Source organism: Neovison vison, chromosome 14 (assembly GCF_020171115.1).
Source record: "Neovison vison isolate M4711 chromosome 14, ASM_NN_V1, whole genome shotgun sequence".
NCBI classification, from domain to species: Eukaryota; Metazoa; Chordata; class Mammalia; order Carnivora; family Mustelidae; genus Neogale; species Neogale vison.
In genome coordinates, this window is record NC_058104.1 from 2,281,209 (window position 1) to 2,306,286 (window position 25,078).

At 53.6% G+C, this 25,078-nt stretch overlaps 1 protein-coding gene and 1 pseudogene across 1 annotated transcript in view; both read left to right on the forward strand.

The window, feature by feature from the left end:
- Positions 1–24,861, forward strand: part of DNAAF5 (dynein axonemal assembly factor 5) — a 45,109-nt gene extending 20,248 nt beyond the window's left edge. Inside the window, exons 5-13 of the mRNA XM_044232763.1 lie at positions 3,135–3,367; positions 4,433–4,645; positions 8,685–8,828; positions 9,986–10,154; positions 12,582–12,729; positions 15,164–15,314; positions 16,415–16,571; positions 18,382–18,573; positions 23,875–24,861. Of these exons, the coding sequence (XP_044088698.1) occupies positions 3,135–3,367; positions 4,433–4,645; positions 8,685–8,828; positions 9,986–10,154; positions 12,582–12,729; positions 15,164–15,314; positions 16,415–16,571; positions 18,382–18,573; positions 23,875–24,011 (1,544 nt within the window). The 3' untranslated portion in view covers positions 24,012–24,861. The remainder of the gene's footprint in view (positions 1–3,134; positions 3,368–4,432; positions 4,646–8,684; positions 8,829–9,985; positions 10,155–12,581; positions 12,730–15,163; positions 15,315–16,414; positions 16,572–18,381; positions 18,574–23,874) is intronic.
- Positions 18,842–21,995, forward strand: LOC122895393 (annotated as a pseudogene).
- Positions 24,862–25,078: the final 217 nt, after the last annotated feature.

A 25,078-nucleotide genomic window follows, 5' to 3' on the forward strand; every position in this document is an offset into this window, starting at 1 on the left:
TGTGTGTTGTAATAAACTGGCCCAGTTTCATTCTTCTGCATGTCGCTGTCCAGTTTTCCCAACACCATTTGTTGAAGAGACTGTCCTTTTCCCATTGTATGCTCTTCCCTGCTTTGTTGAAGGTGAACTGACCATCGAGTTGTGGGTTTCTGCCTGGCTGTTCAGTTTTGTTGCTCTGTTTCTGGTTTTGTGCCGTACCATTCAGTTTTTTATCACAACCATTCTGTAATCGAAGAATAAAATAGAATAGAATAGAATAATCTAGAATAGAATACTGGAACTCAGTCTCTAGAATTGAGATGCTTCCAGCTTTGCTTTTCTTCTTCAAGGTTGCTTTGGCTCGTCGGGGTCTCCCATGGTTCCACACACGTTGTAGGATCATTTATTCCAGCTCTGTGAAAAGTGCTCTCGGTATTTTGATAGGGATTGCCTGAAATGTGAAGATTAGTACAGGCATTTTAACAATATTTGTTCTTCCAACCCACGAGCATGGAATGTGTTTCCACTCCTTTGTGCCCTCTTCAGCTTCTGTATCTGTGTCTTCTAGTTTTCAGAGGGCATGTCTTTCATGGCTGGGTTTCTTCCCAGATATTTTATTATTTTTGGTGTAGTTGTAAGTGGGATTGCTTTCTGCATCTCTCTCTCCACTGTATCATTGTCAGTGTATGGAGGTGCAGCAGGCGTGTGTACCTAGATTTTGTACTCTGTGACGTTACTGAACTGCTGTGTCGTCGGTTCTGTCGCAGCGTTTTGGTGGAGCCTTTGGGATTTTGTACAGAGAGCATCATGTCATCTGCAAATCGGAAAGTTTCACTTCTTCCTCACAATCTGGCTGTCTTTTATTTCAGAGGGTGGGACTTCTGGTGCATGTTGAACAACAGTGGTGACTCTGGACATCTTGTCTGGTTCCTGCAGTTAGAGGAAAAGCTCTCCATTTTCCCCACTGCGTATGATGTGAGCTGTGGGTTTTCATATGTGGCCTTTATTATGCTGTGCTGTGTTCCCTCTCACCCCACTCTGTGGCGGGTTTTTACCGTGACTGGATGCTGTACTTTGTCAGATGCTTTTTCTGCGTGTGTCAAGAGGATCAGATGCTGCTTGTCTTTTCCCTCGTTGATGTCAAGTATCACGTTCATTGATCTGCAAATATGGAACCACCCTTGCAGCCCAGGAATAAATCCGACTTGAGCATAGTGAATGAGGGTTGGTTTTGTTGCTGCTGTTGTAGTTGTTTTACTTGTTTGTTTTGTTTTGTTTTTAAAGATTTTTAAAATTTATTTGACAGAGAAAGAGAGAGATCACAAGTAGACAGAGCAGCAGGCAGAGAGAGAGGGAGAAACAGGCTCCCCACTGAGCAGAAAGTGGGATGTGGGGCTCGATCCCAGGACCCTGAGATCATGACTTGAGTCCAAATCACGAGCCATCTAATCAACCAATTGAGCCAACCAGGCACCACAGGAGGTTTTTAAAAATATTTTGTTGGATTAGGATTGCTACTACTCATTGAAGAGTTTTGTGTCCAGTTTCATCAGGGATATTGGCCTGTAGTTCTCTTTTTTGTGTGTGTGGAGTCTTTCTCTTATTTTGGGATCAGGACAGTGCTTAGCCACATGGAAGTTTTCCTTCCATTTCTACTTTTGGAATAGTTTGAGGACTGAGTTTTGATTTTTTAAGATCAAACCTTTAATCAAAATGTCTGAAGCCCTTTTTGTAGAAATTGACAAACATGGTAAAATCCCATGCACACGCGGAGGACCTGGGGCCACCAGGACTTTGATAGTGAAGAGCCAAGTTGAGAGGCTAGCACTTTCTGTTTCAGAGTAGTCCGCGGACCGAGAGCACAGGGTTGCTGGCTGAGGGGCTGGTGTGCGGAGAGCAGCGGCAGGGAGGTCACGCAAACCGAAGTGGAGGCCCACATCCATGGACAGCCAGTCTTGGACAGGCCCCATGACTCTTCAGTGGCGAAAGGGTGGTCTTTCAGCATCGATCACTAAAAATAAATAAATAAACTTTAGAAACAATCCGGTTTCTCAGTGGGCAGAAAGATTTTTTAGGACACCTCACCAACAGAGATGCAAGTAAGCACGTTAGGAAGCGAGTGTGAAGCCACGGCGGGTGCTGCACACCCTCTCGGTGCCTTTCACTGGCGACCGGCCCCCCAGCTGCGGTTGAGGGCACGAAGGAGCTGAGTCCCTGCCCCGCAGTGGGGACAGGAAACGGGGCAGCCACTGCCCAAAACCGCTTGGCAGTTTCTTCAATCAAATGCTGCCTCCTGTGGAACCTAGCAGATGTAGCCGCGGGCACTCGGCATCAGGAGTGGCCGCCGTGGCCACGCAGGCTTGTGTGCGGTGCTCATCACAGATTTCTTGGCAACAACCCAGCCCGGGAAGCAGCCTGAGGCCCGTCAGCAGGGGACCCCTCTCTCAGGGTCCATAACAGGCAGAGGGATGAAGGCACGCTGCCGTGTGGATGGCCCTGGGATCATCGTGCGGGGAAGGGAGTCGGGCCACCTCAAGTGTGGACCTTGCAGTTCTGCCCAGAGACGGTCCATCTGCAGTGACAGGAAATGGAGCACAGCCGCCCGGGTGGGCAGAGAGTCCTAAGGGCCCTGCAGGGGTGCAGGGAGCTTTGTGGTAATGGGTGCATCTGTGTCCTGGTGACACCGGTAGTTCGAGGTGTGTGTCCGTGTGTCCAGACTTAGCAAATGAGGCACTTCGTGTATTTTTATTGTGTGTCCCTTACACATCCGTCTCTGTACAAATTTTTTTTTTTTTTTTGACAGACAGAGATCACAAGTAGGCAGAGAGATAGGCAGAGAGAGGAAGGGAAGCAGGCTCCCCGCCAAGCAGAGAGCCCGATGTGGGGCTCGATCCCAGGACCCTGAGATCATGCCCCGAGCTGAAGGCAGAGGCTTTAACCCACAGAGCCACGCAGATGCTCCTTTGTACAGAAATTTTAAGCTCAGCGAGGACACTGGGACTTCATTTCTGCCTTCAGAGTTGGTTTGCGCTTAGAAGATGTCAGAGTGAAGCGTGTAGGTGCCCCTTAAACAAGGGACGTGTGGTGAGTCTGCTTCCCCAGGACCCATGGTGGTTTCACTTGGGGATTTCCCGGCTTGTTCTTTCCACCTCCAGAAAACCGCCCTGTGTTGGGCTGTCGGGAGCTCGTCTTCAGAAACCTGTCCAAGATCCTTCCTGCCGTGTGCCACGACCTCACCGACTGGGTGGCGGGGACCAGAGTAAAGGCAGCGCAGCTGCTGGCGGTGCTGCTGCTGCATGCCGAGGACCACATGACGCAGCACCTGGAAGTCATCCTCCGAGCCCTGCACCAGGCTTGTGCCGACGACGACAGCACTGTGGTCAGCAATGTGAGTTGCCTTCTTCCGGTCACATGCGTAGCGTAGCTCCCGTGGTAGCATTCTCCCGTGTCAGGTCTCAGGTCTGCGGGTCTGGATAAATGTGAGCCATGTGGAACTGCCACCGCAGCTAAGGTCACATTCAAGTCACCAGGAGATCCCCTTGGGTCTTGGCATCTGTCCGCACTGCCCCTACTCATATCCCCCACCACACAGATTTGTTTTCTGTGCCCGTGAAAGGCAGCATGTAAAGGTACACTGTTCAGGGAATCAACCCCCCCCTCCCCGTGCCTTCTCTCTCAGCACGATCAGGCGGATTGCACGAGCGCACCAGCCGCGCCTCGGACAGACAGTCCCTGTGCACCTCACTGGGGTAGGCAGGCCCCTCCCTGGCTCTGTTGGCACTCATGTGCCCATGGGCTCTACAAGGAAAGCCAGGCAGGGACTCCTGGCCCAGCCCGTGGCAGCCGGCACCTTCTTGCCAGTTCTCGCTGCCACCCACCCACTGGCTGCTGGGTAGCACCACCGCGTGTGTAGATATTGAAGGGGAGCCTAGCTGGGTTTGCTTCCCTTGTCCACCCTGCCCCCTGAGCTTGGCCACTGGACGCCTTTGCTGAGCAATGGGCCACGTGGACCTCACTTTGGTGTGTGCAGGGTTGCTCACACCTGCCGGGAGGACACGTTGTGGGCCCGTGACAGTAGCCTTGCAAACTGGGCAATGTCCCCATATGATGTCACTTGGGAACAACGTAGAACAGGAATCACATAGCGAGTGTCTTTTAGAGATTGGCTGCTGCCCGAAGCCCGCTGTTCTGACCACCCTGCGTGGGGCCACGTGTTCATAACAAGCCTGGTCACTGGCAGCAGAGGAGGGGCGTGAGGCCCCGCTAGGATCTGGCCATCCTGGGAACCAGGCCCCTGCAGAAGCTCTAAGGGCCATGGGGACTTCCTGTGGCCCACACATGGGGCAGACCCTCCACAGAGCTGCGTGTGCTGCGCTGGGAGCCCGGCAGGCAGGTGCAGGAGGGCCGAGGGCTGCACGGTGGGCAGCCAGTCAGCCCCGGCCTTCTCCCGCAGTGCACCAGGTCTGCAGAGCTCATTGGGGCCTTCGTCAGCCCGGAAGTGTTTCTGAAGCTCGTCTTATCCATGCTGAAGAAGTCGCCCTCCCCCTCCAGCCTCCTCGTCCTCGCTTCTGTCATCCGAGGCTGCTCTAGGGAGGCCCTCCAGCCGCACCTGAAGGTCATCGCCACGGAGCTGGCCCGGCCCCACATCTGTCAAGGGTCTGAAAATGTAAGCTTCGGGAAGGGAGGCAGGCGGAGCGCATGGTGAGGTTGGCCCTCTGTGCAGGGGAGGTGGGCAGCGCCCACACCCTGTGCGGCGCTCTGTGCCTACCTGGTGCTCATTATCAGTAGATTACCAGGCCCACGGGAGTGGCAGCCAGGGTCCTGCCACTGACACTGTCTTGTCTGGGGACCCATGTGCCTGCTGTCTCCTTCTCTGTCCCGTCAGTGGTCATTCACATTGAAACTAAACACCTGGAAAGTGCAGGTCCTGCCTCATGCAGACCACCTTCCACGTGCCCAGTGGCCACCATGCAGGACAGAGTGGGATCAGGCAGGCCCATACTGGGAACGGGCTGTGGGGCCACAGCGCTGGGTATCCCATGGTCAGCACCCCTTCCTGCCCCCACCATCGGCCCTCAGCCTCTAACCACACTCGTGTCCCTTGGCGTTGTCATGATGTGCTCAGAACAAATAAGCTGACAGCTGGGAAACGGGTATGGGAGTGCGCATGTGGCTACTCCGTGTTCTCTTTCTTCTCCGTTGGAGCAGTCTGGGTGATAGGCTTCGAGCTTTGGAATAATTTAATGATTGTTTGCTACTGAGAAAAAAAAGGACTTTGTTTTTGTTTGGCTGTCACAGGCTTCAACCCTATCACCCTGTAGCACTGGGTGTGGCCTGCTCCTCTGTAGGGAACGGGGGTCTGCGCAGGCCGCTTCTCTGTCCCCTGTGGTGCAGGCTCCAGGCCCCACAGCGGTCGCTGGGGCCATGACTGGCCTGGGGGTGGCTAGTGTGTTCCGGCACAGCCAGGCTCCAGGACACTCTGCATTGGGTCGTCTGGTCCTTTGGCTTCGGATGACAAGGGGTTCCTGTCACGGTTGCAGATCCATCCTCAAGGCTCCTTAAAACACAGCGAGTGGGGAGTGGGGCCAAGGTGTCAGAGAGGGAGCGTCCAGGAACCGTTCCGTCTGCTGTTGGTGCTTGTAACATGTTTCGCCTTTTCCCAGACCCGTTTTTAACATCATCCAACCCCTGTGAATTCTGCATTCTTACTCAGGGTGGGCTGGAAAGGAGTCTGATCCCTCTATGTACACTTGTGAGCCAGAACCTTTCCTTTTCCTAAAAAGCTAAACTTAAAATTTTATATACATGTCTAAATATGGATTTTATTGGTTTTATAGGAAAGAAAACCTGATTTTTATGTCTTAGCCTTATTTACAAAAAAATTTAATCCCTTAATCCATAAAGCTCAGACTTTGCTTTTGGCTCCTCATCTTCCAGGTTTTTCAAGGTGTTTTTTCGTTTTGTTTTGTTTTGTTTAAAAGAAGGCTCTGTGCCCAGCAGGGAGCCCAATGCAGGGCTTGATCTCACAACCCTGAGGTCATGACCTAAGCTGAGATCAAGACTTGGTCACTTAACTGAGTGGCCACCCAGGTGCCCCTGTAGTGATGTTTGAAACAGCGGGATCATGCTTAGTGTCTCACCGGACGTGTTCCAAGCTCAGATTGAGGAACCAGCCATAGTGAAAACCCTAGATGGGCATTCTGTCCCTTTCCTCACAGACTCAGACATTTGGCAAAGGGGACGAACACTCGGGTTTAGGCAAAGGCACCAGACGCAGCCCTGTTCTCCACGCAGCAGGAGAATCTGGTGTGGCCAGGATGGCATGGGAAGGAGTACGAGCTTCCTGCCATTGATCCCCAGGAGCTGGGAAGACGGGCTGTGGACGTTTTTCAAGAACACTTGGAGGTGTAGAAACTCTCTGTCAGCCAGACAGAGGTGCCCTGAGGGTGCATGCCAGGCCTCGCATCATGGGGCCTCCTGTGCTGCGGGCGGGGTCACGGCAGGTGCCTCCCCAGGTGTGTCTGGCCAGCGCCGCACCTGGGGCTGAGCTGAGGGAATTGGATCCTTTCCTTTGAAATGTTTGTTTTGTGACAGGTAACTGAGCTGAGGAAATTGTTTGATACCATAAGGATAACTCATTTATTCCTCTTCAACGAACAAAAGCCAGGAGTGCAGGGGCGTGGTCGCCATAGAAATGTCAGCCTCTAGCACTTTCTCCCCTGAAGTTTCGACAACCTCCGATGACACTGAGTTTCAGGAGCAGAAACTAAGACGTCACTTTGGAACCTGTCACCTCCCCCTGCCTTTGTCTGCCTCTGGGGTGCAGGCGGAGGGGAACATTGTCTGCTTAAGTGGAAAGAAAGCCATGAGCACTGAGGCCCGGTTTCCCGGAGATGGTGCCATGCTCCCCGCAGGAGGGGACAGCTGGGAAAGCATGAGGTTCCTCGTGGGCTCCGGGGCCCGGTGCGCCCCTGACAGCCAGCCCACTGTAAAGGTGGCTCCCGTCTCAGGAGCCCAGTCCCCTCTTAACTGAAAGTGATTGCTCCGTGAGCATTTAGTACAGGTCATTCTAGACACGAGCTGAAATCACATTCTCAGCAACTGGGGGGCCACCCATCCATGCCTGAAGGAAATTGGGCTGTGGGACAAGTGAGAATGTGAATTAAATACTGGTCTGGCTTCCCCGGGGGAGCTGGACACCAGTGCTGTGGCTACCTCCCATCCCACACGTGAGCGGTCGGACATGCGCAGACCATGCTCCTCCGTGATCCGGCACAAATTCTTTGTTTGAAATCCTGTGATTTATGTCACTTGTGCATGAGCCACAGAGGTCCAGAACCGCCTCTGGACTGGCTCCGTTAGACCGCATGGGTGCACAGCTCCAGTGTCAGCCCACTGCTCCGTGACTGCCAACCCAGCCTTTCTGTCCTTTGTGAAACCCCATGGGACACATACGTGGTGGGACATAAGAGAAGCACATGTGGACACGGGCATTAAGGAGTTCTGCCTCACGGTGGATGAGGCTGAAGTCCGGGAGGTGACGGCTGGCTGAATGGCCCTGGCCAAGATGCCTCCTTGTCCCCGTCCATCAGGAAGCATGTCCTAAACCACAGAATCCTATTTATTTTTGTTTAAACTTCTCAGTACAGAAAGACAAAGCAGTAGAGAGAAAAGTGGGTGAAGCCCCACCCCCGCCCAGCCTCAGCAGCCATGGGCTCTGGCGCTCCTGTTCTGTCCACTTCCTCTACCTTTTCTGTTATCCTTGGGGGCAGGCTGGGAGGGCTGGGAATTTGCAGGCGGCTCCAAGATGCCCTGTCGTTTCCCTTGTGAATTTTACAGGATGTGTGGCTAATGCATAAGAACTTCTTTAGGGGCGCCTGGGTGGCTCAGTGGGTTAAAGCCTCTGCCTTCGGCTCAGGTCATGATCTCAGGGTCCTGGGATTGAGCCCCACATCTGGCTCTCTGCTCAGCAGGGAGCCTGCTTCCTCCTCTCTCTGCCTGCCTCTCTGCCTACTTGTGATCTCTGTCAGTCAAATAAATAAATATTTTTTAAAAAAAAGAACTTATTTAAATATAACCAAGAGACTGTTTCTCGGGCCATGTTCAGATTCCCCTGGAAGAGAACACCATGAAGTTTTCCCATGAAAGAAGGCACTCCTGTGATCCATGTGCTTCCCTAGTGTGCTGTGTCCTGTTGGTGTGGGCCCTGAGGCAGGGGGCGGCAGGATGGGAGGGAGCAAGGGGGAAGGGAGCTGGGGGTCCCTGGTGTGGGGTTGGGGAGGAGGCTGGACTGGGGGAGGTGGGGCGCAGGGTAGAAAAGGGAACGGGGGGGCCCTGGCATGGAGGTGGGGAGGCTGGACAGGGGGCAGGGGGGCGGACAGGAGCGTAGAGTAGGGAAAGGGAACAGGGAGGCCCGGGGGCGGGGGGGTAGGGGGAGGCTGGACTCGGGGTGAGGGGATAGGAGGGCAGGGTGAGAGAAGGGACCGGCAGGGCCCATGGGGGTGGGGAGGATGGACCTGGGGAGGGATGGGGGGCTGGATGGGGAAGGGAGTACAGCATCCTTGGTGCCAAAGGCGGCAGGACCTGGACAGAGGTGTGCAGAGGGTCAGGGAGGGTGGCAGGGGGCCCCAGGGGTGGGAAGGGGGTTTGCAGGGGGCATGTGTTGGGGGAGAGCTGGCTCACAGTGTTCTCTGCCCTCTTGACAGCGCCTTTATGGGGAGCGTGTGCTACTCTGCGTGCAGACATTGGTTTCCGTGTGTCAGGAGGACTGCAGGGGGTGCAGCCTGCAGCTTGTGGAGGTGCTGGTGACCGTCCTGGCCTTCTCGGCTGCCACGGGCCTCAGCGACAAGGTGAGCTGTGCGGGTGATGGAGCTCAAGCTTGCGAAGGTGCTTCTGTCTGAGCAGATGGAACCTCTGTCCCGAAATCCTCCTATTCTGGAGCCCAAAGCCTTGGGCTCACCTGACTCAGCCGACGAGCAAGGCAAAGGAATATGGGGGACATTTGGGATGAGTCGCTCCTGAGGTGTCTTGAGGGGTGCCCTGGTTTCTGGAAAACTCCCAGCTGCCCACTTATTGTCGTGTCTCAGAGGGACAACGGCTGCTGACATGCGAACAGGACGGGAGCCCATCCTCGCCTCTAGTCTGTGTTTAGATACGTGCGTGACTGACATCTTCAGAGAAGGGAAGATAGCATCGTGATTTCCTGTTTAATCACAGGCTGGCTTTACAGAATTACTTCTGTTCCTTCAGCTCTGGGTCTGAGCTCTAGAAACTCTGCTGTCCAGGTCCCCTCGGGTTCCGGAACCATCAGGAGCCCAATGTCTTGTCTCCTCTCCAGGAGAGTGTGGTTTTCCCTCTAGCTCGCGCTCCCCAGCCATAGGCAGATCTCTCTCTGGGAGCTGGCCTGCATGATGGAGAAGCGCCCGGGCACTTCCATGGGACCTTGTATCCAGGAGGCCCTCTGGTTTCCCTCTCCCTTCTGGGTCCTCTGAACTTTGTTTTATTTCTTCAAAAACAACTTTTCCAAAGAACACATATTGTAGCAGGCCCCTTGTCACTACAGGATCATAAGCAGAGCCTTGATCTGCACACCCGAGACCAGAGGGAAGGACACTAGCCAGCTGTCAGGTTGCAGACTGCGAGGTGGCTCCTGGCCTGTCTCCTGTCCCTTCCACTTCTGTACCCCAGAAGATAGTTGTCTCCACAGGAAGACAGGTCTCAGAGTGATCTCGGGCCAGCAGACTGTGTGTCTGCTCTGAGCCTGCCTGGCATTGTGCAGGACAGGGGCACAGTGGCTGGATCTCTCATAAATGCACGTCTGTCCCCGTTATTTGATGGCATTGGCGCGGTGAGCATAGTGGCTGTCGGGGGGCGCCTGCAGTGCTTGGTGGAGTGTTCGAGGATGGCCTGAGCGGCTCTCGTTCTCCAGTGATGAGGATGGCTCTTCATGGGGGTGTTTGAGCCTCGGGAGCAGGGTTTCCCAGCCGCCTGTGACTCACACATGCAGGTTCAGGAGACCATGGACACGCTGGCCGCGGTGCAGGGAGTGGACGGCAGCCAGGACCTCTACCGAGAGCACGCGGGTCCCCTCCTGGAGCAGCTGGCGGCTTCGCACCAGGACTGGACCGTCCATTCTGCAGAGCTCCTGCAGTTCAACGTGCTGCTCACGCATGCAGGTGAGTCCCCGCCACGCCCAGGCTGCTTCAGGCCATGAGGGAGAAGCAGTCGGGGCCAGCCAGCACTGTGAGCACCAAAACCTTCATTTTAAAAACGCCAAGAGCATTGTTTTTGAAGAATGTGGCTCTTCAGAGTCTGCCATGCATTTGGTTTTGGTGTTAAACCTTGAAGGTGTGATTTCTCAGGCCTCCTGTGTCGCCTGCGTTCTCCAGATATGCTTCAGCGTTGTTGCACATAGTACAGCAAACAGGAGTTCTGTGTGGACTTCCGGGCCTGTCCCGCCCAGCCGCGGACCATGGAAGAACATTCCCTTGGGCAGAGCTTATGCTCACACCCATGCCTTGTCCCTGCCATGTAGAGAGATTCCTCTCTCCGACCGGCGGTGGAGAAGGTTTCACTGGACTTACTTCATTTTAAAAGATGTTTCCTTTTTTTTTTTTATTAAGATTTTTATTTATTTATTGAGAGAGAGGCAGTGAGAGAGAGCATGAGCAAGGAGAAGGTCAGAGAGAGAAGCAGACTCCCCGTGGAGCTGGGAGCCCGATGTGGGACTCGATCCCAGGACTCCAGGACCAGGACCTGAGCCGAAGGCAGTCATCCAACCAACTGAGCCTCCCCGGTGTCCCTAAAAGATGATTCTTGAAAAAAACAAAAACCACTGTCAGACGCTGACTGGCAGTTTTCCTCTGCAATTTAGAAAGCGGCTGGAGGCTGCAAGCCAATGAACCATTGGGGCTGATCAGGAAAGGCTGGGCCATCGGCCACGTGCAGGGGTGAAGTGGTAGGAGCAGGCAGGGGTGTGGCAGCCACGCTGCACTTTCCCTTCAGTGAACCAAGTGTTTTCTCAGAGCATGAATATAGTGTTTTTGCGCCCTTGGTTTGAATGTATCCTGTGTGTTCTGGAGGGGTTCGTTTCCAGGTGCCCCGTGACCCTGGTGGCTCAGGCACACCCAGGACACGAGGGGCGGGGCGGCGGGCAGGGGGCAGGTTGCTCTGCGGCTCTCCAGGCCCATGCAGTCCTGGAGGTCTTCCTGCTGGAGCTCAGATCGGCACAGCTTTCCTTCCCATTAGTGTGGACAAATGCCTTGCAGGTTGGATGCAGGTTGGGTTTTTTCTTCTTATTTTTACGAAGAGCATCTAACAGACTTGATGTGTTAAAAATGCCTAACTGGTTAGGGTGGGACCGGGCATGAGCTGGAAGCGTGTTTACAGGAGGGGCGGGAGGACGCTCCCTGAAACTCCTCTGTCCTCCTGCGGCTGCATTTTTCTCTGTGTCGTGTGACAAAGCGGCAGATCGTGACTACTGAGTGACCACACCCTCCTCCTCCGGTGAGAGTCGGTGAGAGTCGTCTGGACCTTGGCCTTCGGTGCATGTCAAAGGGAGATAAACCGCAGGGTGTGAGAGCGAACACAGGGTGCTTATCTGTGCTGCAGGTGTCCTGTTCCTGAGCCACGTGTCCGGTCTGGTCTTGTTTCTCTTTCTTCCCCGAAACTCACACCTGGCCTCAGGTTAACCATGGGCCTTGCTTTTCCATCCTCTTTTTTTTTTTTTTAAGATTTTATGTATTTATTTGATCCAAAGAGAGAAGGAGAGTACAAGCAGGGGGAGCAGCAGAGGCAGAGGGAGAAGCAGGCTCCCTGCTGAGCAGAGAGCCCGATGTGGGGCTCAGTCCCAGAACCCTGGGATCATGACCTGAGCCGAAGGCAGCTGCATCACCGACGGAGCCCCCAGGCACCTCTTGTTTTTCCATCTCGCATCTTTGACGCTAGGTCTGAGTCGGAGCATCTGGGCGGACTCCACTTGCTTTGCTTGTTCTCGGGCTTGTTGCGGAATGAGCAGGGTGGCCGGGAGCGGCCCTGTTGGTTGTGGAATGCTGTGAGGGCCTGCCTGGGCGTGGGGGGTTCGCTGCACTCCCATGACCCGTGTCCCTGCAGTCAGAGTGCGTGTCTCACCCCAGGGACTGTTTATTCCAATCACGACTCAGTGCGATTCCAGATACTGAGGGTCACTCCGCGTGTCTGCAGCCCCCGCTAGCTCAGGGGACCTGCGCCCGTGCCCACCCAGCAGCAGGCTGGAGAAGAGCAGCGGCTGCCAAGTGTAGGGGCAAATATTAAACACCTTACGTGTTCTGAATAATTTATTTTGGTTGATGTTTAAAATATTACTTGACTTGAATTTTTTTTTAAAACCTGGAAAAAAGAAGGAAATAGAAAGTTTCCACATTGAATGATTTGCATGGTTTGGGAGTTAAATGGTTTCTCTTATAGTGACACCCACAGTCCGGAAGGATGGGAAGGTGATGGGACAGGCTGAGGCCCCTCCTCGGAATCTGCGTCCTGTGGAGGGACCCGCCAGCCTGGCCACCACAGGCCATGTCCCCCTCCGTGAGCAGGAACAGCGGGGACTGGGTATGTGTGTTTTCCAGGCCCAGCCCTGGGAGGAGTACTGCCCCAGCTTGTGCCCACCCTCCGGAGCTGCCTCCAGCCAGCCAGAGACCCCCAGATGCGCCTCAGGCTCTTCTCCTCCCTGTCGCGGGTGCTGCTGAGCGCCCAGGAGACCGTCAACTCCCAGGGGTAGGTTTTCCCAGCCTCTGGCCTCTGCAGGACACTCTCCGACGGAAGCAGGGATCACCCCTGGGCTGTGGCGCCGGCCGCCCTCCCTGGGTAAACAGACGGCTCCGGCAGTGAGCGCCCACCTGCACAGATGTAAAGTCAAAGTCATTTTTGTGCAGCCATTAAAATTCCAGCAAATGAAGAGGTTTTAGGGAACATTAACTTAATGGTTTATATATTAGGTGTTCTAGTTTTAAAAATCTTTCTAACCTAACAGAGTGGACTGACTCCCCATTGGTGGTTAAAGTGTTAGAAGAAACTTCTGTCCACGCAACCACGTGAAGAGCCCCCAGCGTGATGCTCTGCAGGGAGGGAGGGGACAGCAGGGACGCTGGCAGGAGGGAGGGGTCCACTTAAATCTGCGGCAGCACAGAGGCCTGTCCAGAGCAGAGTTGGGTGCTGGGGGGGGTGGGTGCTGAGGCATGCAGGGACCCTGTCCCCTCGGAAGGAGCATGTCTGTCAGGAGCAGCTCCCTCCATGCCACTAGCATGCCAGGATGCTTGCTGTGGGCTCTCCCGGCCCTTCGAATTGCAGGGAATTCCACGTCCTGCTCGTTGGTACAAACTCCGAGCCTGCAGGGGCCGTAAAATTGGAGTGCCACCCTGGGCAGGGCTCCATGTGGCTGAGTGGGAGGGAGCATGGGCATGGTTTGGTGGGCTCCTTGGAGCCTGTGCTCCCTTGCATCCTCGTGAGGAGCTGGAACAGCAGCCAGACAGCGGGAGCCCCGGGGGTGCCTTGCTGACCCTCTGCTGCCGTCATGCACCCTGCAGGCCCCGCTCAGAAGTGGCAGAGGGCAGGTGCTTGAGAGGGCTGCCCTGGGTCCTCAGTCTCACGAGTATCTGATGGGGACAGGATGTGGCTTCTCGGTGTGAGGGGGTGTTTTGTGGGGCCCTCCATGGACGGGGCTGGTCCTCCCACAGAGCACCCCTAAGCATGGGCCGTGGGCACCAGCCCCCGGCGCATGGCCTTCGCTCTCCAGGGCGTCTATGGACATGTGACAGGCCTTCCTGGCCACCACCCAGCTGCCTCTGCTGGTTCCTCGAGGCTGACTGAGGACTGGGAAGGGGTGATGGTGACGGTAGGAGGTCGAAGGTGGCCAGGGTCACAGACCAGTGTGCCCATGGTCTCCTGGGATGCGTCCTCGTTCCAGCGGGGACCCACCCACCAACCCACGTGCGTCTTGCCATGCTAGGAGTCCCCATTCCAAAAAGTTGGGTGCCAGGTCTTCCTCCACAATGTGTCCCTGCTTCCAGCATGGGTTCTGACTAACCCTGGCTGCGCGTGGGGCCTGCCTGTCTTCCCACGGCCAAGCACAGTCTGACCAGTGCTCAGCCTCTGCTCTTCCAGCCACTTGACCTGGACACCTGTCGGGGTCCAGGAGGACGGCTGTCAGCGTTAGGTCTTTCTAAGGAGACCTCTTGTGAATGAATCACTTTGCAAGGAACAGCAGTTCTTTGCATGGAAGTTAAAGCACATTGGAAACCTAATCCGTGTGCGTGTGTGTGTGTGTGTGTGTGTGTGTGAGAGAGAGAGAGAGAGAGAGAAAGAGAGAGAATTGTCCAGAACCATCGTCACTCACCTGCATTGCTGGCGCTGGGGTGCCCCCTGCTGGAAGTCAGCAGGTGCAGCCTTCCACAGAGGGGAAGTTCAGCGGGGGTAGAGGCCCCATCCGATGGACCAGAGGGACAGTGGGACCAGAGGAACAGTGGGCAGGACGCAGGGAGCAGCCCGGCCTCGCCCTGCAGGCGTCCCCTCATCAGTCTCCCAGAGCAGCTGGTGTCTGGGACGTGAGCTGCCTCTGAAACATGCTTCAGAATAATGCTCAGAAGTGAGTTGACAGGTTCTTTGTTGAACCAAATGTGTTTCGCCACGAGAGTGGTGGCACAGTGAGACTTTTGAGGGTGCTCAGGTGTCCTCAGTGTGGCTTCAGTGAGTTCTCTTTGTGGGGCTCTACGGCCCCCAGCCGGACCAGCCGACCAGGACGTGGGAGTTGACCGTTGAAATGACACGTCCTGACAGCTGGCAGGGGCCTCCACGTCTCTGCGAGCTGTGGCGTTCAAGCCCTGGGCTCAGCCCGGCGGTGCCCCTCACTGGGGTGGAGGGACGTGTGCCCACAGGGGATGATTAGGGCCACACACGCAAGTGACTTTGCTGGCATGTTCAGCGCACTCCTCCTCTTTCAGAGGCAGGAGAGACGGGCAAAGCCCCTGCAGCGGGGTTGGGGAGGGCACCCTGGAGGCTCAGAATGTGCACTGGACCCAGCAGAGGCCAGCAGGAGCCCTGGGAGGCCACCCCACCCCTGCAGGGCTCCTGCCCCCAGGGAAGCCGTAGCCCTCTGCTTCTGGCTTCCCCTCACCCTGGCTCTCTCCACTTCGCTCCCTTGTTAACACCTCAGGCAGTTTCACCACTACCTCGACACCGTGACGAAAGACATCTTGGTCCCCAGTCTGCAGTGGCATGCAGGGAAGACTGCAGCAGCCATCCGCACGGCAGCTGTGTCCTGCCTCTGGGCACTCATCAGCAGTGACATCCTGTCGGAGAAGCAGGTGGGGCTCCCAAGGGCACCTGCCCCAGCAGGGTGGGGGGACACGCACACAGCTGCCAGACCCCATGTTCTGCAGCCACTGGGGGCGAGGGGAGTGTGGGTCCACAGGCAAGTGTGACCCGCAGGCAACAGCTTGTGTTTCTATCATCGGAGGTTTTCTTGGGATATATACTAAATGTTACTCCTTGCAGAGCAGAAAGCATAACCACAGGAATCTACTTGAGTTAGGCAGATCTTGGGCTTTCTGTAGACTGTCAGCAAAGCGGGGCCTGCTTGCTGTCATTGTGCTCAGCCCCACATCTGCGGATGCATGGCCAGGGGCTTGCTAGTGTGTGAGCTTCCTCCTACACTTCCTGCTATGCTGAACCATCCTGATCTGAGTTACAGCGTCCCCCAGATTTGGTTGGACACAATAGACAGTAGTAGAGAGTAGGTAGCATTTGTGTTTCCAAGACTGTGAACAGTGGATTTTTCAACTCAACAAGTTAAGTAAAATTGTCCAAGTTATGTAGGTTTTAAAATCAGGGTTCAGGGGTTTTTTCTTTTTTTAAAGATTTTATTTATACATTTGTGAGAAAGAGAAAGCACACAAGCAGGCAGAGGCAGAGGGAGAAGCAGGCTCCCCTCTGAGCAAGGAGCCCAATGTGATGTGGGACTCGATCCCAGGACCCTGGGATCATGACCCGTGCCGAAGGCAGATGCTTAACGACTGAGCCACCCAGGCATCCCAAGGTTCAGGTTTTCTTATGTAAAATTTCCAGATGGGCGCCTGGGTGGCTCAGTGGGTTAAAGCCTCTGCCTTCGGCTCAGGTCATGATCTCAGGGTCCTGGGATCGAGTCCCGCATCAGGCTCTCTGCTCAGTAGGGAGTCTGCTTCCCCCTCTCTCTCTGCCTGCCTCTCTGCCTACTTGTGATCTCCGTCTGTCAAGTAAATAAATAAAATCTTTAAAAAAAAAAAAAAATTTCCAGATGGTATTCCAGATTCCTTTCTGTTTGTAGGAGAGCCAGGCACCTCGCATGATGGGCAAGGTGCACACAGCATGTCCCTGGCAGTGTCCTTGCCGGGCTGGGGCCCCAGTCCCTCATATCCTCTCTTTGCAGATGCAGGAAGTGCAGGAGACGCTCATGCCAGATGTTCTAACCACCCTGGAGGAGGACTCTCAGAGGACACGATTAATTTCGTGCCAGATCATTAACAGATTTCTAAAAACCTCCGGCAGTGTGACTGATCCAGAGAAGTTCATCAAAATTTACCCTGGTAGGACCTTTTTCTTTCTGTTCTTTTGTAGGGAAGCTAGAAACTGCTCCTTTGACTCTCGGTCAGGTTGGTGCTGAGTCCCCGCCTGGCTGTGACAGATGAACTGTCTGTGGGTAGATAGCATAGTCCAGGGGCGGCCTGTGCCCAGGAATTAGGGGTGCAGTCCCACCGCATAGCAGGGGTCCTGCAGTGCAAGGGTGAGCACCTGTTCGTGCCTGAAGTCCTATGTCTCTGCCCTTCTGTGGCGCCCAAGCACCGGGTGCCAGTCAGATGCAGGAGCAGAGCAACGGACGCAGAGGGTCCTAAAACACCTGGGAAGCCCAGCATTGGGAAGGACAGCAGGTACCCTCATTGCTGGAGGGGAGATGTGAATTCTGGAACCCACCTCCAAGTTCAAACAGAAATGCCAATGGGAACCAAGATGTACTTGAGAAAGAGCCCAGGAGACCTTCTTGAATGCCATGCAGAGACTCCAGGGAGGGCACCTGTGGACGCGGAGGAGCGGTGTTGGCGCTGGCCGGGGCTGCCGTGTCTGGACACACCCGTGGCTCTCCACTCCTACCGTCAGCCGCGGGCACACAGCGGAGCCGCGGCGTGTAGTGATTGGTAGACAGCCACCTGTCCTTCCCTGAGCCTCGGCATGTAGTGATTCTAAGAGGTGGTCATAAGAATTCCTGGAAATGAGATTGAGCTGGGGGGCTGCTGGGTGCACGAGACTGAACGTGGCAGAGATCGGTTGCTGGGAGAGGAAGATGCATGTCTGCGGGGGAGGCTCGGGCTGTGCAGCAGAGCTCCAGAATGAGGGACGGACAGACGGCCAGCATCAGAAGAGGTGGCGGCTCAGAATGTTCTGGAATGGTAGGCTCTGCATCTCGACGAAACCCAGGGTCGAAGTCACCTTTCCCACACGTTCTTGCAAGTTCGTTTTTGGTTTTGTGTTTATTTCCATCACCACGATGACGACCTCCAGACTCCATCTGTGGACACAACCAGCCAGCGTGGTTTGTGGACTGTCCACACTTGTTGGACTTTTGCTCACTTTTTAAAACAAAACCCAGTGAAAAGATGGCTCGTTTGGGGGCATTTGGGGTTACTTTAAGTCCAGGAGGATTTCCTCAGTGGGCTCCCTTACTTGCAGCTCTAGCTTCATGCTCCCGGGAGCGGTGTGTTGGCAGAAGTATGGCCGCTTGGCCGCAGAGGGGCCTGCGTCCGGAGCTGCCTTCTCTGAGACCTCCCACAACTCTGATGCGTATGCCTGGCACGGGCCACATGCGAGCCAGCTTTTCCTGAGTGAGCCGCTGCCTGTGATGGCTGATGATTACTGTTTTCAGCGGCCGAGTGGTCCCGCCTCAGAGCTCAGCAGAAACAAACCTGATGTAGGTGTCGGCTGTCATGTCACCAGGCCCTGAGCGCTGTCCCCAAGCCTGCAGTTTGAGGGAGGGGGGTGTCTGCACATCAAAGGGGATGAGGCAGCCAGCTGTGTGTATGATACTCGTGGTGAGAGATTCTGAGCATTTTGGAGCCACAGAGGGCATGGGGCTGCCTCGCGGGTGAGGACACAGGGTAGAGCAGCCCAGGTCTGCGCACATGGCACAGCACATGCAGGACCAGGCACTCCCTGTGTCCACCTCTTGGCCAGTGCGGTCAAGGGTTCCCAGGACACTGGGAGCTTCCTCAGTTCCTTGTGTGTGAACACCAGGCTCCCCACAGGATGTGGGTTTCCTGGGGCCTGAGGGTGAGCGCCCCCCGCTGTGGGGTCAGGTGCCTGCTCTAGTCCCTGTCTCACTGTCCTGTCCTGCCCTCCCTCCAGAGCTCCTGAAGCGTCTGGATGACGTTTCCCATGAAGTGAGGCTGGCGGCCACCTCCGCCTTGGTCACATGGCTGGCGTGTGTCCCGAATGACGACGGGAAGGCCCACTACCAAAGCAACATCCAGTTCCTGTACAGAGAGCTCCTCGTGTACCTCGATGACCCAGAGGCTGCTGTCCAGGATGCGGTGTTAGGTAGGCGTGGCGTGACAGGCGCTTGGTTCTGAGACCTGTCTGGAGCACGGAGGCCTGGCCTTTTGAGCACGGGGTAGCAGGTCCGCGGCCAAGGGGTCTCTTTGGACCCACATCAGTGCTGACCCAAGGCCTTTGTCTTTGTGGGTTATAGCCCGTAATAGGCCATGACAGGAAGTAAAGTTGGGGGGTGACTGGGGTGCTGAGTTGGTTAAGTATCTGCTTCTGGCTCAGGTCATGATCTCGGTCCTGGGATCGAGTCCTGCTCGGCAGGGAGCCTGCTTCTCCCTCTGACCCTCCCATCCATTCAGTGCTTACCTCACTCATGCACTCTTTCTCTGAAGCAAGTAAAATCTTAAAAAGAAAGAAAAAGTTGAGAAAAAAATCTTAGATATCTGTTAATTTGTTTAGAGTAACAATAAGGCCACTGTGTGTTAACATAAATGACGTGGCTTTGGAAGATATATTTTCCAAAACAAAGTAACAAGCCGGAAGAATGGTGGTGTTTCACTTTGTGGCTCTCCGTGGAAGACAGCTAGGTGTTCACGGCGTTGGCGGTGGCCCTGATGTGTGGCACTGGTGAGGGAAGGGGGAGGAAATCCAGCCTGAAGCAGGTGCGCAGCTGGAAGAGAGGCACTGTTGTAGGTCCCTGTGGTCGTGCTTGGCTACTGCCCTACACTGGCCAGGGGGTGCCTAGAGTGGGGATCCCAACGACATTCACGCCTAATGGTCCATCTTTACGTCACCCATGTCTAGAAGTCACGTTGATGAGCAGAGAGCTCCGAACAGTCTTGGGAAGAAAAGCTTGTGGCAGCCGTTGGGCTCGTGGGGGCAGAAGCAGGTTCCCTGTACCTGCCATTTCTGCTGGAAAGCCGCAAATGCTCTCTACTGATTTCTGAGCAGGTGTCCTGCCGGGGGCCTGAGTGTGCCCAGGCTGACTCTGTCTGGTTGTTTGTCAGCTGGTCATTCTTAGCGGGGTATGCGGCAGGCTGGGGACCCAGCACACCCCTGCTGTGCCCCCCCCCAATCAGTGCACAGGATGCTCAGAAGCTGGGTCCAGTGAGCCCAGGGAGCCTGGCTTCAGTGTCCCACAGCAGCCATGGGAATTGTCCTGCAGAGGCGTGGAAGTAAAATACCGAATACAAGATCTTGGAGCGGAAGTGTAAAACATATGCCAGTAACCCAAAAGTAGTCAAGGAACAAGGACAGGAAGAATACAGAAACAGGGACAAACAGGAAACAGACCAAATCCAGCCTCGGCTGCAATCTTGTGGCATGTTAATGAGCCAAACGCTCCAGTTTAAAGGCAGGCGTTGTCAAGTCAATAAAAAATTCACAACTCTAAACTCATGAATTACGGTATAAGTTGGGTGGCGGAGTACTGACCTAATAAAGGAATTTTTACTGCTTTGTTGAGGACATTCTTGAGGGAACTCAAGGGGCATTGGAGGCTCATGGACCCTGCCTGTAGTGAGCAGAGAGCCATGCCTGGTGGAGTTACGGACACAGTTTTGACTCCCAGACCCAAGGTCCTACAGGACCCCCAGGGACCCTCGTGCATACAGAGCCGCCACCCTGGGCCGTCGCAGGCAGGAGTGCGTGACCGTGTGGCCTGTGTGGACAGCTGGGCGGTATTCTCCAGGCGCCAGCAGCTGGAGGACACCCCAGTGTGCTGGCTTCACTCTGCAGCCGTACCAGGTGCGGGGGGCGGGGGGGAGTCTGGCTTACGAGGCCAAGTTCCCGCAAACCCTCACATCTTGCTCTCTCTTTAGTTTTGTAAGGAACTGCCAAACTGTCCTCCAGAGTGGCCGCCCCGTCTCACATTGCCACCTGTACCCCGCGGCTCCATGTCTTCGCCAGCACCTGCTGGGGATGGTGTTGCGGGTTTTGGCCGTTCTCACGAATGTGTGGCTGTGTGTGCTGTTGTTTACATCTCCATTTCCCTGGGGACACGCAAGCTTGGAGGGGACATCTCTCAGCCATGTTGGCCTGAGGTGTCTCTTCCTCCTTGAGGTGGCATCAGGGTCTCCCGCGTCTCTAACGTGCACCCTGTTTGCATCGGTTAGCGTCGGGGTCTCCCGCGTCTCTCATGTCGGGCGGTGTCGGGGTCTCCCGCGTCTCACGTGTGCCCTGTTCACATCAGCCAGTGTCAGGGTCTCCTGCGTCTCTCCTGTGCGCCGTATTCGGGTCGGGCGGGCTCGGGGTCTCCTGCGTCTCTCACATGCGCTCTGTTCACGTGTTCGTGTGTTCTGGAGTTCTCGTCGAGAGAACTTACAGACATGCAGGCAATTTCAAGAAACCAAAAGTTGTTGCCGCTGATGGGGAAAACCAACTCCTGGAGTTGTTAATTCACAGGGATGGGGATTTCAGAACCTGGTGAAGTTGGCACTTTATCAAGGAAAAATCCATCATGAAATGCAAGATTTAAAAAAGGAAGTGGAGAGAGAGACCATGATGTTCAGTAACTACGAGAACAGCTAAAGGAGGCAGAACGAATACTGACTACAGGGTTACCCAGGGAAACTCACATCAGTAGAAGAGGCCCGAGAAGGTGGCTTCTTCTTGGAAGAAGTGACTCAGGTGCCCCAGGAGCTGCATGTGCCCCGCCGACCTGGGTCACAGGGGACCCGCAGAGCCTACACTTGGCGGATTTAGAGACGAGAAGTGGGTTATTGGGTCCCTGATGCTGTAAACGGTCCCTTACTGGGGGACGCACTCACAGCAGGCAGATGGTTAGATGTCCTTGCTCCACCATGTCTATGGCAGTCAGATGACATGAGTAAATAAAAATCATCACCACATGCAGGGTCACCGGTTCTCTCCCTAGTTTCCTTCGGGATCCTGTAGCTCTTGTAGTTTCGTATGTCAGTCCGTGGCCCATGTGGAGTTCATTTTTGTGAAGGATGTAAAGTCTGCATCTAGATCTCCCTCCCTCCCTCCCTTCTTTCCTTCCTTCCCTCCTTCCTTCTCTCCTTCCTCTGGATATCCACTTGTTCCACACCATTTACATAAAAGGCTGCCTTTGCTCCCGTGATGCCGCTGCTCTGTTTTCAAAAATCAGAGGACCGTGGGCCTGCGTCCACTGTGGGTCCATATCAACTGTGGGTCTGCGTCTGAGCTCTCTCTTCTGGTCCACCAAGCTATCTGTTCTTCCAGCAAGACCACACTGTCCGTTTCTCTGGGGTTGTGGAAAGTCGTAAGTCAGACTGTGTCAGCCCCCATTCCTCCTTCAGGGCTGCACTGGCCACTCTGGGGCTTCGGTCTCTGCACACAGACTGTAGATTGAGTTGGTCGGTATCTGCAGAATAACTTGCTGGGATTGTGATGGCCTTAAAGCTACAGATCGAGTTGAGGAAAACTAGCATTGTGACAATATTGACTCTACCTATCCATGAACATGGCTCTCTCCGTGTATTTTATTACGTTTTATTTTCTTTTATTTATGTTACCTTTGTTTTGCTTATACATTATTTGTTTTATTTGTACATTACCTTTTTTTTTAAAGATTTTATTCATTTGATAGAGAGAGAGCAAGCAAGGGGAGCAGCAGAGAGAAAGGGAGAAGCAGACTCCCGACGGAGTAGGGAGCCTGATGTGGGGCTTGATCCCAGAACACTGAGATCGTGCTCTGAGGAAGACAGACGTTTAACCGACTGAGCCACCCAGGAGCTCCGATCACGTGATTTTCTTTTTCAGCCTGTTGATGGGATGGATTACATTAATTGATTTTTTTTTAAAGATAGATTTATTTATTTATGTATGTATTTGACAGAGAGAGACGTAGTGAGAGAGGGAACACAAGCAGAGAGAGTGGGAGAGAGAAAAGCAGCCTCCCCGCAAAGCAGGGAGCCTGATGCGGGGCTCAATCCTAAGGACACTGGGATCGTGACCTGAACCAAAGGCAGATGCTTAACTGACTGAGCCACCCAGGTGCCCCACATTAGTTGATTAATTGCAATACTGGACTAGCCTTGCATACCTAGGATAAACCCCACTTGGTGTTCATGCCTAACTCTTTTTATACATTGTTGGAGTCAATCTGCTACTATTTTGTTGAGGATTTTTGCATCTCTGTTCATAAGAGATAATGGTTTATATTTTCTTGTAATGCCTTTGGTGTTGTACTGGGATCATCCTGGCCCTGTAGACTGAGTTAGGAAGCTTCCATCTTCTGCAAGAGTGTAGAGAATTGGTATCATTTCTTCCTGAAAGTTTGGTAGAATTCACCGGTGGACCCATCTGGGTCTGGTGCTTTCTGTGTTGGGAGGTTGTTAATTCTTGATTCCATTTCTCTGATGTAGGTCCTTCCATCCTTGTGTGTCTTTTGACCGGCCCACCTCCTGGGGTCCTTGTATCTGTGGGCTGCAACTTGTTCAGAGGACCGGCTTTTGGTTTTCTTGATTTTCTCTATTGATTTCCTGTTTCAATTTCACTGATTTCTACTTAATTCTTATTCTTTTCTTCTGCTCACTTTGGATTTAATTGTCTTTCTTTCTCTAGTTTCCTTAGGTAGAAAATTAAAGGATTGATTTTTAGATCTTCTTTTCTCACAGATGCATTTGATGCTGTAAATTCCCCTCCAAGTAGTGTTTTCACTGCAATCCACGAATTTTGGTTGTGTTTTCATTCAGTTCAAAAATGGTCTTTGGTTTCTTTTCAAAAGATTTCGTCTCTGACTACTGCGTTATTCAGAAATGTGTTCTTTATTCTCCAAGTATGTGGGGATTTTCCATTTGATCTCTTGTTGATTTCTGGTTTAACTCCATTATGGTCTGAGAGCAGACATTGTAGGACTTCTATTTTTTAAATTTGTTACGGTGTTTTTCATGGCCCAGAATGTGGCCCTCCTGGTGAGTGGGCCTAGGGGCCGGAGAAGAGTGTGTGTTCAGCTGCTGTTGGATAGACGCATCTGCAAACTCTGTCGTGGCTCCTGGCGGATGGTGCTGCAGGGGTCGGCCGTGTCCTTGATGACCTTCCACCTGTGGGTCTGTCCACTGGGATAGCGGGTGTGGAAGTCTAGCCAGTGTGGATTCACCTGCTTCTCCTTGCAGCCCTGTCCATTTGGCCTCGCGTAGTTTGGTGCTCTGTTATCAGGCATGTCTGTATTAGAGATCCTCATGTCTTCTCAGAGTAAGACCCTTCCTCACTGAGTCACATGTGGCCACTCAGTCCTGGATAACTCGCCTCACGTTGCAGTCTGCTCTGTTCCTGGCTGTTTTAACTGGGCTGTGAAGCTTATTCCCATAAGCAGCAATGGTTTATCATTGATTCCTGGCGTTTTGAGGGTGTGTTCCTGTTTTACAGAGGTCCTCAAAGCAGGCAGCATTCTGTTCCCTGAGCTCCTAGTGAGGGAGACGGAGGCTGTCGTCGAGAAGCACCGCTCCCCTGCCCACTGCCAGCAGCTTCTGAGGTACCTGCAGGCCCTGCCGCTGGCTCAGTGAGCGCGGAGCCCAGACCACGGAGCCAGACCCAGCTCCTGTCCTTCCCACCACAAGAGGGTGCGACCTTCAAACCTCACGATGAGACACCTGCTTGTTGACAGCCTGAGACGTTCACGAGCAGGACTCCAAGAGCAAGAATGTATTCCCTAAGAAATGTGCCCAGGGTTCTCCTGAGACAGAGCTCCAGCCCAGGAGTTTTGGAAATAATGTTCACTGTGTTATTTATACAGTTCTTTGACCACTCTCGCAAAAATCTATAGGTTATTTGATATTAAACCTCACTGGCATCTGCTCACACTGGCCGCCTGATCAGCCTATTTGTTTCAAAGCTTCATGCACCTGCTATGCTCTTGAGTTAGGATTTCTAACCTAACCCCACCCCACCAAGACTATTTTATTAAGCAAAGGTTTTTAAAAAGAAATTATTCTTTCCTTGGGTTATGTCTACTAAAACAGTATCCCAGTGAACAGACTAAAAGGAACTTGAAATTTTTATCAATCAAATTTTTCCTGTTTGAAATATTCTGGAACTCAAAATGTTATATGGATACATTCGGTCATGTTTTTTTCTCCTGTCAGTAATGCAAACAGTGTTGAAAATAGAATACTTAATCAGATATAATTTTGGTTGCTCTCTTATAAGTAGGAGTAAAGTATAATTGGGTTTTATTCTCTAGCACTTTCTACACCCAAGTGCCTAAAAACATTTTCATTTTAAATGGATATTATTTCCAAAAGCCAAATATTTATGTTAACACAGGGGGGTAAATATTGTGTGTATTTTCTAGCAACCAGATATTAACATTTATGCTTAAATGTTTGAAAATGTAATTAAAACTATTTATTATAATTACCTTGTACACCTGTCTTAATGTGTTTGGTAGTTAATTGACATTTTTAGAGTTGCTCATTTATCCTTAGATTTAACCTCTCAGTGATGCCGGCCTCAGGAATTGCGGGCTGCGGGACGGGCTCCTCCACCACTCGGTGCAGTGCCCTCTGTGGACACCAGGTGGCAGGGGCAGCAAACCCCATCAGGAGGGCATCCGTGGGGAAGCCTCGCTGTT